This window comes from Nycticebus coucang, chromosome 8 (genome assembly GCF_027406575.1).
Source record: "Nycticebus coucang isolate mNycCou1 chromosome 8, mNycCou1.pri, whole genome shotgun sequence".
Lineage (NCBI taxonomy): Eukaryota > Metazoa > Chordata > Mammalia > Primates > Lorisidae > Nycticebus > Nycticebus coucang.
This window is the reverse complement of record NC_069787.1, coordinates 12855001-12868934: the sequence shown is the minus strand read 5'-3', so window position 1 is coordinate 12868934 and position 13934 is coordinate 12855001. Positions and strand designations below refer to the sequence as shown.

General features: G+C 36.3%; 1 protein-coding gene across 4 annotated transcripts in view; it reads left to right on the top strand.

The window, feature by feature from the left end:
• GRM7 (glutamate metabotropic receptor 7) overlaps positions 1–13934 on the top strand; it is a 988889-nt gene that overhangs the window by 464505 nt on the left and 510450 nt on the right. For all 4 annotated transcript variants that reach the window (XR_008381860.1, XR_008381859.1, XM_053600338.1 and 1 more), the window contains exon 3: positions 9954–10095. Coding sequence is in view for 2 of the 4 variants with exons in the window: in XM_053600338.1 (XP_053456313.1) it covers positions 9954–10095 (142 nt within the window). In the remaining 2 variants the exon portion in view is untranslated. The remainder of the gene's footprint in view (positions 1–9953; positions 10096–13934) is intronic.

The following is a 13934-nucleotide window of genomic DNA, read 5'->3' as shown; positions in this document are numbered from 1 at the left end:
ATGAAAATCTGAAAGGAAATTGACCAATACTTGGAAGCATGTCACCTTCCAAGACTTAGCCAGAATCAAGTGGAAATGCTGAACAGGCCAACATCAAGTTCTGAAATAGCATCAACCATACAAAATCTCCCTAAAAAGAAAAGCCTGGGACCAGATGGCTTCACGTCAGAATTCTACCAAACCTTTAAAGAGGAACTAGTACCTATATTACTCAACCTGTTTCAAAATGTAAAAAAAGAAGGAAGACTACCCAACACATTCTATGAAGCAAACATTACCCTGATTCTCAAATCAGGAAAAGATGCAACAAGAAAAGAAAATTATAGACCAATATCACTAATGATTATAGATGCAAAAATATTCAACAAGATCCTAACAAACAGAATCCAGCAACCAGGGTCTCAAGGCTGGTTCAATATACATAAATCTATAAGTATAATTCAGCACATAAACAAATTAAAAAACAAAGAGCATATAATTCTCTCAATTGATTCAGAAAAAGCTTTTGATAATATCCAGCATCCCTTCATGATCAGAACACTTAATAAAATTGGTATAGAAGGGACATTTCTTAAACTGATAGAGGCTATCTACAGCAAACCCACAGCCAATATTGTATTGAATAGAGTTAAATTGAAATCATTTCCACTCAGATCAGGAACCAAACAAGGCTGCCCATTGTCTCCACTGCTCTTTAACATTGTAATGGAAGTTTTAGCCATAACAATTAGGGAACAAAAGGTGATCAAGTGTATCTATATAGGGTCAGAAGATCAAACTTTTGCTCTTCACAGATGATATGATTGTATACCTGGAAAACATCAGGGATTCTACTACAAAACTCTTAGAAGTGATCAAGGAATACAGCAGCATCTCAGGTTAGAAAATCAGCATTCATAAATCGGTAGCCTTTATATATACCAACAATAGTCAAGCTGAAAAAAAATTAAGGACTCTATTCTATTCATAGTAGTGCCAAAGAAGATGAAATATTTGGGAATTTATTTAACAAAGGAAGTGAAAGATCTCTATAAAGAGAACTATGAAACTCTAAGAAAAGAAATAGCTGAAGATGTTAACAAATGGAAAAACATACCATGTTCATGGCTGGGAAGAAGCAACATTGTTAAAATGTCCATACTACCCAAAGCAATATACAATTTTAATGCAATCCCTATTACAGCTCCACTGTCATACTTTAAAGATCTTGAAAAAATAATATTTCTTTTTATATGGAACCAGAAAAACCTTGAATAGCAAAGACATTACTCAGAAATAAAAACAAAGCAGGAGAAATCATGCTACCATACCTCAGACTATACTATAAATCGATAGTGATCAAAACAGCATGGTACTGGCACAAAAACAGAGAAGTAGATGTCTGGAACAGAATAGAGAACCAAGAGATGGGTCCAGCTACTTACTGTTATTTGATCTTTGACAAGCCAATTAAAAACATTCAGTGGGGAAAAGATTCCCTATTTAATAAATGGTGCTGGGTGAACTGGCTGGCAACCTGCAGAAGACTGAAACTGGGCCCACACCTTTCACCATTAACTAAGATAGACTCTCACTGGATTAAAGATTTAAACTTAAAACATGAAACTATAAAAATGCTAGAAGAGAGTGCAGGGAAAACCCTTGAAGAAATCGGTCTGGGCAAGTATTTTATGAGGAGGACCCCCCCGGAAAATTGAAGCAGCTTCAAAAATACACTACTGGGATGTGATCAAACTAAAAAGCTTCTGCACAGCCAAGAACACAGTAAGTAAAGCAAGCAGACAGCCCACAGAATGGGAGAAGATATTTGCAGGTTATGTCTCCGACAAAAGTTTAATAACCAGAATCCACAGAGAACTCAAACTTATAAGCAAGAAAAGAACAAATGATCCCATCACAGACTGGGCAAGGGACTTGAAGAGAAACTTCTCTGAAGAAGACAGGCGCGCGGCCTACAGACATATGAAAAAATGCTCATTATCTTTAATCATCAGAGAAATGCAAATCAAAACTACCTTGAGATACCATCTAAGTCCAGTAAGATTAGCCCAAATCGCAAAATCCCAAGACCAGAGATGTTGGCGTGGATGTGGAGAAAAGGGAACACTTCTACACTGCTGGTGGGAATGCAAATTAATACATTCCTTTTGGAAAGATGTTTGGAGAACACTTAGAGATATAAAAATAGATCTCTATTCAATCCTATAATTCCTCTACTAGGTATATACCTAGAAGACCAAAAATCACATTATAACAAAGATATTTGTACCAGAATGTTTATTGCCCAATTAATAATTAATAATTGCTAAGTCAAGGAAAAAGCCCAAGTGTCCATCGATCCATGAATGGATTATGTTTTCATTTTCTTAATGCTGTCTTTAACAGAAGTTTTAAAATTTTAAAACATCCAATTTATCAATCTTTCCTGTATAAACTGTGCTTTTGATGTCATATCCAAAAACTCATTGCCCAACTGGAGATGATATAGATTTCCCCATTGTTTTCTTCTAAAAGTTTTTAGTTGTGTAATTTATGCTTGGGTGTATCATTCATTTAGAGTTTTGTGTGTAAAGTAGAAGTCAGATTTATTATTTATTATTTTTGCATATGTATATCTAATTGTTTCAGCACCTTTTGTTAAAAATACTGCCTGTTTTCCTATGATTGCCTCAGTACCTTTGCTAACAATCAATTAATTATATTTGTGCTGGTGTATTTCTGGGCTTTTATTTCATTCTGTTGACCTGAGGACTTTTTGCCAATACTATATTCTCATGATGCCCATAGCTAGAATTTGAGTTGTGTGAGTCTCTAATTTTGTTCTTTTTCAGAATTATTTTGATTATTCTATCTCCTTCGCCCCATAAGTGTTAGAATGAGCTATTGAAATCTGTCTCAAAAATAACCTCAAAAAACTTGTTGAGATTTTAATTTAGATTGCATTGAAACTATAGGTAAAATTGGGGAGATTTTATTTCAATTAAAAAAAAAATTCTTTCTTTCTTTTTTTTTTTTTTTTGAGAGTCACTATGTTGCCCTTGATAGAGTGCCATGGCTTCATAGCTCACAGCAACCTCCAACTCTTGGGTTTAAGCAATTCTCTTGCCTCAGGCTCCCAAGTAGCTGGGACTACAGGTGCCGCCACAACACATGGCTATTGTTTTTGTTGCCATTGTTCTTGTTGTTTAGCTGTCACCCAGCAGTGTGGGTTCAAATGCACCAGCCTCAGCATATGTAGCTGGCACCCTACCCACTGAGCTATGGGCTCTGCTTAAAAAATTCTCTTATAGTCATGTTTCATGGTTTTCAGCACACAATCCTGTACATATTTCATTACATGAGCACTACTTTTTTGGTGGTATCATTAATGGCATTATTTTTAATTTAAAATTTAAATAGTTATTTGAAGAATTTCCATTCTGTTTTCTATAGAGGTTATACGAGTTTGCAGTCCCAACAGTGTATAAGTTTTTCTTTCTCTCTACATGCACAGTGGCATCTACTGTTTTTGGACTTTTTTTTACAGATTAATATGAGGATGGGAAGGATAAGGTTACAATGTTTGCATTTGTTAGGTAAAGTCGCTGTCGTGGTTGTGTCCCACACCCAGGGTGTGTGACTTACATCCTTGCATTGAGCCTATTAGGTGGGAACACACCGCTCCCCATCCCTCCTCTCCCTCCCACTGCCTCCCTTTCCTTTCTCCTCTTTTCTCCCCACTCCTCCCAACTTGAATCGAGTTTTTCTCTTGTGTGGGCATGTACTAGTTTGTCTACTGGCTTCATATTAGTATTGAGTACGTTGAATACTTTTCCATTCTTGTGATACTTTAATAAGAAGAATGTTTTTCAAGTCCATCCAGTGTTTTGGGGCTTTTTGATAAATGCCATTCTAACTGGGGTAAGGTGATATCTCATTGTAGTTTTCATGTGCATTTTCCTGATGATTAGTGACCTTGAGCTTTTTTTTCATTTGTTTGGGGGCCATTTGTTTTCTTCAAAGAAGTTTCTGTTCATGTCTTGCCTACTTTTTAAAATGGCTGTTTGTTTGTTTATTTTTTCTTGCTTATTTACTAAATCAATCCTTCCTTCCTCTCTTCCTTCCTTCTTTCCTTCCTTCTTTCTTTCTTAATTTCTTTCCTCACTCAGTCACCCTGGGATTGAGTGCCCTGGTGTCATAGTTCATAGCACCCTCAAACTCTTAGGCTCAAGCAATCCTCTTATCTCAGCCTCCTGAGTACCTGGGACTACAAGTGCTTGCCACACACATGGTTAGTTTTTCTATTTGTAGAGACACAGTCTCCCTTTGCTCAGGTTGGTCTCTAATTCCAGAGCTCAAGCAATCTGCCGGCTTCAGCCTCACAGAGTGATAGGATTACAGGCATGAACCACTGTACCTAACTGATTTGCTAAGTTCTTTGTACATTCTGGTTACTAGCCATTTATCAGATGTGTGACTTGGAAATATTTTCCCCCATTCTGTAGGTTTCCCATTTGCTCTGTTGATTGTTTCCTTTGCCGTGCAGAAGCTTTTTAGTTTAATCAACTCTCACTTATTTTTGTTATTGCCGAAATTGCCATTAAGGTCTTTTTCATAAATTCTTTGCCTAGGCCAATAGTTAGAAGAGTTTGCCTACATTTTCATATAGATTTTTTTGTGTTTTTATTCCTTAGATCTAAGACTTTTATGCATCTTGAATTAATTTTTGTGGATGGTGAGAGGTAGGAGTCAGTCTTATTCTTTTTCATGTGCCTAGCCAGTTTTGCAAGCACCATTTATTGAATAAGGCTTCTTTTCCCTGGTAGTCCTACCAGTCAATCTCACTATTGGGCATTTGCCCAAAGAAAAAGTCTTTTCGTCAAAGACACCTGAACTCGAATGTTTATTACAGCAAAATTCACAATTGCAAAGATGTGGAATCAACCCAATTGCCCATCGATTCATAAATGGATTAATAAAATGTGGTATCTGTAAACCACGAAGTATTACTTAGCCATAGTGAAGCGATTCAAGAGTGGGAAAAAAAAAAAAAAAAAAAAAAACACCGCTTGTACTCACTATTAATTTGGAACTGAGAGCACATGTGCTCAGAGGGAAGTAAAACTCAGTAAAAATCAACCAGCAAGAAAAGGGGAAGAACAAAAATCTACCTAATGGGTACTGTGAACACTAGTTGGATGACAGGGATACCTGTCATTATAAAAGTGATCTATATAACCTAAAAAATTTGTACCCCCCTTAATATTTTGTAAATTCCAGTAGTTTCTTGCTAATATATGATTGGCTTTTGTATATTGAGTTAATATCCTGCAACCTGGCTTGTGTCACTTATTTTAGGTAATTTTTTTTCAGTTTTTGTTAGGGGGACCTCAATCATGTCATCTGCAAAGGTTTTATTTTTTTTCCTTTGAAACTCATGCTTTGGGGTTTTTTTCCCCCTCTTTTTTTGGCAAGGACTCTCAGTACAATGTTGAATAAGAGAGGGCAACCTTGCCTCATCTCCATCTCTTACTATTAAGTATAGGTAATAGCTGTTTGTAGATGTTTATTAGGCTAAATACTCTTCTAATTTTAGTTTGCTGAGTTTACCTTTTATATCATAAATATGCATTGAATTTCATTAAGTGCTTTTTCCGCATGTATGGAGGTTATTTTTTTTTCTAATTTTCAGGCAATATATAATATGAGGATTGATTCTCCAATGAGTGAGCTTAGCATTCCTTGCATAAAACCCACTTGATCATGATGTATTATCATTTTTTGTATATTTCTAGATTTTTTTGTTAATATATTTTTTAAAACTTCTGCAAGTGTGCTCACAAGCAATGCTGTCCTGTACTTTCTCTCACTTTTTAACCCTTTACCAGTTTATTACAAAACTATAGCACAGTATGGCAACCGGGACATTGACCTTGATACAGAAAAAATACAGAACATTACATCACCACAAGTATCCCTCACACTGCCCTTTATAGCTATGCTCACCTCCCTTTTCTTTTCTTTCTTTCTTTTTTTTTTTTTTTTTTTTTGCAGTTTTTTGGCCAGGGCTGTGTTTGAACCTGCCATCTGTGGCATAGGGGGCTGGCACCCTACTCCTTGAGCCACAGGCACCGCCCTCCACCTCCCTTTTCTCTCTACCCTAATCCTTCACCTCTTAACTACCTTCCTTAATGGAAACTACTATTTCCCATTTGTATAGTTTTGTCATTTCAAGAACATTATATAAATGAAATCCTATAGTATACCAGACTTAAGGATTGGCTTCATTTAGTCAGCATTATTCTCTAGAGATACATTGAAGTTGCTGTGTTATCCATAGCTCATTCCTTTTTATTGCTGAGTAAGTTTCTGTGATATGGATGTGCACGTTTGTTTAGCTATTCACTTACTAAAGGATGTCTGTGTTGTTTTCAGTTTGGGACTTTTATGAATACATTTGGTATTAAACATTCATGTATACATTTTAGCATGAACAGAAACCTTCATTTCTCTGAGATAAATAACCAGGAGAGCCAGACATGGTGGTACATGCCTATGGTTCCAGCTACTTAAAACACTGAGGCAGGAGGATTCTTTGAGCCCAGGAATCTGAGACCCACCTGGGCAACATAGTGAGACCCCTACCTCAAAGAAGAAAATCTGGGAGTAAATTGCTGGGCAGCAAAGTTGGATGTTTAGTGGTTTTTTTTTGTTTATTTATTTATTTTTTTTATTAAATCGTAGCTGTGTACATTGATATGATGGTGGTGCATCATACACTCGATTCGTAGACCATTTGGCACATTTTCATCACAAGGGTTAACATAGCCTTCCTGGCATTATCTCAGTTACTGTGCCAATGGTGCTGGGTGAACTGGCTGGTAACCTGCAGAAGACTGAGATTGGACCCACACCTTTCACCATTAACTAAGATAGACTCTCATTGGATTAAAGATTTAAACTTAAGACATGAAACTATAAAAATACTAGAGAGAGTGCAGGGAAAACCCTTGAAGAAATCGGTCTGGGCGAGTATTTTATGAGGAGGACCCCCCGGGCAATTGAAGCAGCTTCAAAAATACACTACTGGGACTTGATCAAACTAAAAACTTCTGGATATTTAGTTTTTAAAAAGTATCAAACCCGTTCTTCAAGTAGCCGTACCAATTTACATTCCCACCAGCAACGTAGGAGTGATCCAGTTTCTCTTCATCCTTGTTAGCATTTGATACTGCCACTATTTTTTATTGTAGCCATTCTGATAGGTGTGTAGTGATATTTCATGATGTTTTTAATTTGCATTTCCTTAATGGCTAATGATTTTGAGTATTTTTTTAAATTTGTTTTTGTTTGTGTTTATTTTATTTATTTTTTTATTTTGAGTATATTTTTATAAGATCACTTGTCATCCATATACCTTAGTTAGTGCAAAGTCTTTTGTGCCTTTTGCTTATTTTCTGATTGAATTTTTATTGAGTTTTATTAATATTGAGTTATTTATATAATCTAAATAATAATCCTTTCTTGGATACATGATTTATAAATATTTTCTCCCAATGTGCCTAAATTCTAATTATTAGAATTTTAATGAATTCTAATTTATCAGATCTTTTTTTCATGGTCATTCGTTTGGTCCAAGTCTAAGAATACTCTTAACCTAAGTCTAAACCCCCAACATTTTCTCCTGTTTTTATGAGAGTTTTGTAGTTTATATTTGTCTATAACTCATTTTGAGTTAATTTTTGTATAATGTATGGGACTTATGTTGAGGTTTACTTTTTGCTGGTAGATGTCCATTTACTTCAGCTTCATCCTTTTGGAAGTGATATTTTTTTCTTTGAATATCTTTTGTTGCTTGGCCAAAAATAATTTTTTGCTATCCAGATTTGTCATTTTTTTAATCATTTTTTTCTTTTCTAAAAAGCAGTTTTGTTTGTTTGTTTGTTTTTTTAAGTCTCACTGTGTTGCCCATGTGGGTCTCAAACTCGTGGGCTCAAGTGATCCTCCTTAGTGGCTCAGCCTACAGCTAACAAAGCAGCTTTTGATTCTACTGTTTTTCTCTGTTATTTTTTCAATTTTCAAATTCAGTGAATTTTTTTGCTTTAACTGTTATGTTCTATTATTCTGCTTTTGGAGTATTTGTTCAGTTTTCTTTTTTTCTTAAAGTGATTCATTTTAGTTGTATCTTATTTTCTAATATAAGCATATAATACTATAATTTCCATTTAAGTACTGTTTTAGCTGTAACCTATAAATTTCGGTATCTTGTAGTTTCATATAAATTAGTTCAAAATAATTTTACATTTACTGTGACACTTCGTTTTTGACACATGGGTTATCAGGAGTGTGTTGTTTAATTTCCAACTGTTTGGAAATTTTACTGTTATCCTTCTGTTATTGATTTCAACTTTGATTTTGTTATAGTATGAGAACATACTTTGTATGATTTCTATGGTTTTAAGTTTATTCTTTTCTTTTTTTTTTTCCGTATGGCTCCAAATATGGCCTGACGTAATAAATTTTCCATTTGCATTTGAGAAGAGTACATGCTCTTCTGTTGTGTGGATTTTGCTGTAAATGTCCATGAGGTCAAGTTGGTTGGTTGTTAGACATCTATATCTTGAAGGAAGAGCCCCGGTGATTTCATGCATGCTAAAGGCTGAGAGCCACTTATACAGAGCTTACACTAATTGGAATTAATGTATAATGAAGGATCAATTTTATATTTCTTTGCTTGTGGACACCTAGTATCATCTATCAAGTTATGTATGTTCCAGGTGTAAGCTTATTGATAACATGTATCTCCCAAGCACATTACAAATAGCACAAGGTTCTCCACTTGTCTCTGCCCCTAAGTCTCCCCCCTGCCCTATGACCTGTAGGATCCTTCCTAGAAGCTTCCTCTCTACCCCTTCCTCACATATAAGCCTTTTTCTAAATGTGTTGTGTACATCCAGGAGCAACTAGTAAGCAAGAAGCATTGCTTAGTAAAGTGCGTATTTCCCCATCTTGAAATTCATAAAGTCAGTTCATACCATGATGGCTTTGACAAATCTGGAGTAAACAAATCTATTTATCTTTTCCCTAATCTAAGATGGGTGATAACTAAGTACTCTTTAAGAATTTGTAGGGCGGCGCCTGTGGCTCAGTCAGTAAGGCGCCGGCCCCATATACCGAGGGTGGTGGGTTCAAACCCCGCCCCGGCCAAACTGCAACCAAAAAATAGCCGGGCGTTGTGGTGGGCGCCTGTAGTCCCAGCTACTCGGGAGGCTGAGGCAAGAGAATCGCTTAAGCCCAGGAGTTGGAGGTTGCTGTGAGCTGTGTGAGGCCACGGCACTCTACCGAGGGCCATAAAGTGAGACTCTGTCTCTACAAAAAAAAAAAAAAAAAAAAAAGAATTTGTAGAGGATTAAATAGCACCCATCAAACTCCTAGTAATGTCTCAAGGATGTAGGGTGTGGTCAATAAGTTTCTTACCATGATGTGCAATAATTGTTGTGTTTATTCATTTTTTATTTACTCCACTGGAGCTCAGATTTAAAAGTCAAGATGGGTATAAAAGAAAAAAGTAAGTTTCTGGGAAGGCAAACACCAGAAAAGTCACAGAGATGAACGTGCTTCACGTTCCGGTTTAATTGTTGCAGTTTACTCACTGTAGTGTCAGTGTAGAATATTGCATTCCTTTTAAAGACCTCCTTCAGCCAACCCACTTTGTCTGCCAGCCTAAACCTACCTCCCCAGAATCAGTATCGTTGGGCATCATTAGACATTTATAAGTGGCACATCATGTGACATGTACTGAGTCTGGGCGGCAGCTCTGGGCTCAGCATCGTGCCCCATGCTGCCCCCCAGCGTGAGCACAGGGAAGTGCTGTTCACTCAGCATCCAGACCTCCCCCTCCCCAGCTCCTTGTCCAGCTCCTTTGATACCTCTGTGGGAACTTTATTGACACTCTGCTTTCTTTTCTTAAACAGGTGGGCTCTGCATTGCCCAGTCCGTGAGAATCCCCCAAGAGCGCAAAGACAGAACCATTGACTTTGATAGAATTATCAAACAGCTCCTGGACACCCCCAACTCCAGGGCCGTCGTGATTTTTGCCAACGATGAGGATATAAAGTAAGGATGACTGGTCAAATTGGTTAATGTGCATGTTGCAACGTTAGGAGCCAGAAAGATCAGGATGCTGGCAGAGAAAGGGGGAAAGACAAGATAGGAGCATGTCTGTAATTACACAGACGTAGCAAAGTCGGTACTTTCCTTCCACCCCCAACATGCATCGTTACAGCCAACCATGAGAGTCCCAGCATGGTGCCCTGGGCTTCCCTCTTTTAGCAAATAAACAAATTGAATTATTTGGAGAAAACAAAAATGGTAGTTTTATTAAACCATACGCAAATATTTGAAGCATTGCTCTCTTACTGCAAATGAAAAACATAGTTCTGTCTTTATTGCTACTGCCTTAAATTTAGCATGTCCAAAACAAAACTTATCATATCTCCACATTCTCAATCCATTTTTTTTCTAGTTTTCTTTCCTTAACTTGATCCCTCTGGGTCTCAGAGATCTGCTTATAATCTTGACTTTCCTTTCCCCCCCCTAGTTTCTCACCTTCTTGGCCAAAGCGTCATAGAGGGCCAAACTTCGATATAGTTTCAAAACATAAATGTCTCCTACTTTCTTTTCTGACTACTACCAACCTGGTCCAGAGTCTTTTTTTTTTTTCTTTTCAGAGAAAAAAGCAATCACACCTAATGAAAAGTAAAATAAATAAATATATATATATGAATATTAAAAAAAAAACTCTTAAAAAAATCTACGCTAAAAAAAAAAAAAAAAGTTTCACCCTATCCCCTAGGTAACAAATCTTCTTCTCCAGGTGCAAAGAGTAATTACTAGAGACATCTGTGTTTGTGCCACAGCTGTGTGAGGAATGTGCTCCTCAATTTTAGTGTATACCTTGTCCTGCACTTTGCTTATATTTGTTTATTTTATTATGAAGGTCATTGAATATCAGGACCTATAGTCAGTCTTCTTAATCACCATGCAGAATTTTATTTTACACATGTAGAATCCTTTATCTAATGCTTCCCTTATTAGTTGGCATTTAAATTTAATTATAGGCTTTTACATTTATAAAGAATGCTACAATAGCTTCCCTTTCCACAAATCTTTGTGTACAAATACATGATATCAACCTACAATGTATTACACAATAGGTAAATATATTAATACAATATATAATAATATGCAACTGTCATATTTTATGTATTTATCTTATAAGTACTCATAAGTTCCAGAAAAGGAAATTCCTAAGGTAAACAAATATATATCTTTTCTTAAGAAATATAAGTCTCATGTCCCAGAGAAGTTGTGCCGATTTATACTTCTAATGAGAAAGAACTCTTTGAGAATCTTTTTCTATCATACAGTTCAAAATAATACATCACTGATTTTGAAGATGGGTATATCTTATTAATATTTAAAGTAAAGTTTAAGCGTCCAGGCCATTCTCACTTCTTGCTTAGATTTTTGCACCGTCCTTATAACCAGTCTCCCAAACCTGTGTCTCTCCCTCCTTTGGGTGTCCTAGTCACTGTTCCTAATTCTATTCATCATCCTAGTACAGAGCTCTGCTGACAGGTGTGTGGCAGGACTATTTAAAAGGAAACGCTTTTGAACTTGTAACTGAGGGGTTTTTTTTGGCACTTAGATGATAATGCTGTCTCACTTTGGGCAAGATCCTTATACTGCCTTCTGGATTTGGGGGGTCTCAATTCTCCCATCAATAAAATAAAAAGCTTTTGAGCTCTTTTGAGGGTGATACGGCTTTGTCCTACCATTCTAGTCTTATTTCATTCCAAGTTCCCTCCCATCTTGTCTACTCAGCTCCAGAGTTGATTGTCTTTCCTCACTTCCTTCCACTTGGAAGGCTGTTTCTCCTCCTCCTCTTCCCAATGCCATGTCTAGCGTTGCTTTCTCGGGGAAGATTTCTCTGCACAAGGTAGCTTCAGAAGACTCTTCATAATAACTCAATTTCTTTTCACGTCAATAGTGTTATTTCAGATTGTCGGATGGTTCAGCGTCTGGTTCATTCACTAGACTGTAAGCATCATTAGGAGCAACGATGAGCCTCCTTTGAGTTGTTTTTATGTCCTTCATAAACTATCCCAATGCTCAGTACTAGAAACTCAGAAGGTGGCACCGATCCAGTGAATGACAGGCCTCGGCTAAGGCCCCATTTGTAACGATTTAACAAGCAGCTTCTCTTTCTGGACGTCATGTTGATTTAAAATGTCCCACTTTAACATTTTAGACCTCATCTACATTTGTCCAGTTCTCCGCCTAACCTGTGTGACTCTCATCTTCCAACACTTTCTAAGGATCTTCCCACCATGGCCTTTGGTCTTGACACTTTTTCTATCTTTCCCTACCTGGTTAGCTTGTGTCTATTCTTCAAGGTCTATTTCAAACATAGCTTTCTCTAGGGAACTGATTCTGTTCACCCCTTAAATGTATTTTTTTCTTTCCTAAAAAATGCTCTTAGGGCATTTTCTTTTTAACTTTGTGTTTTAGTTATTTATGAGATGTTGTTTTCTTTTTTTTTTTTTTTATTGTTGGGGATTCATTGAGGGTTACACTCAGGTTACACTGATTGCATTTGTTAGGTAAAGTCCCTCTTGCAATCATGTCTTTCCCCCAGAAGGTGTAGCACGCACCAAGGCCCCAACCCCCTATACTACTGTTGCCGTTCATTCCAGTGGATATATTTTTAAACTCTACTAATACCTTTATAAGTCGTCACATAAAACCCTCTTCATATCTGTTTTATACACTTGCGAAATATGTAATGCATTGGTTAGATAGGCTTCATATTTATTTTTTGAATAATTTGTACAAGGCTCATAAAAGAGTAACTGCAAATAGCTCTGATGACAAATTAGTTACAATATTCATGACTTTCAGGTAGAGTGGGGTTTTAATTTTTAATATAAGACATACACATTCATATATATATGCATATAATCTACTTAGTTATGCCCATTAATTTTGCATTTGGTTGTGTTAAGTATTGTTGTGTCTTGTAATTGTAATACTAGTTCTTGAACATAGTAATAAAATCCAAATGCATGAATGTTTCTTCTAAAACATGATCTTAAAGACAGGCTATCTGAAGTATACTGATTACCCACAATGTTATTTCATTTTTTAGAAGACTGACACTGTAGATGGGAAATTTTGAGGTTTTTTGAAACATTAACTTCAAATACATTGTCAGAGAATAACAGTGAGAAGACATTAGTGTCTAGATTTGGAAGCTAAGATAAGTGCTAAACCAGTCATGGGTGTCAATAATTTAGATTTTAAGCAAAAGCAGATTCTTTTTCTTAAATACTTTTTATAAAAGTAATACACACCCATTGTAAATCCATTGGGAAATAAAGAAAAACACTTTTACTATTTTTTATGGTTTTTTTTATTAAATCATAAACACATAGATGATCTATATATTAATGCATTTCCAGGGTACAATGTGCTGATTTCATATAGAATTAGGAATGCTTACATCACTCTGGTTAATATATACCTCATCTCATTTTCTTAATCATTGTGTTAAGACATTTATACTCTATACTAATAGATCTGACATGTACCCTTGCATTATTCACCATAGGTGTGATCCCACCATTCACCCTCCCTCGATTTGACTTCCCCCCTTCCCCTCCAAATCCCCCCTTCTGCCTCCTTCACCTTGGGCCATAGTTGTGATCTATTCTTCATACGTTAAGTGTGAGTGATTGTAAATTGGTTTCATAATAGTACTGAGTACACTGGATATTTTTTTCTTCCATTCTTGAGATACTTTACTAAGTAGGATATGTTCCAGCTCCATCCATGTAAACATAAAAGAGGTAAAGTCTCCATCTTTTTTAAGGCTGCGTAATATTCCATGGTGT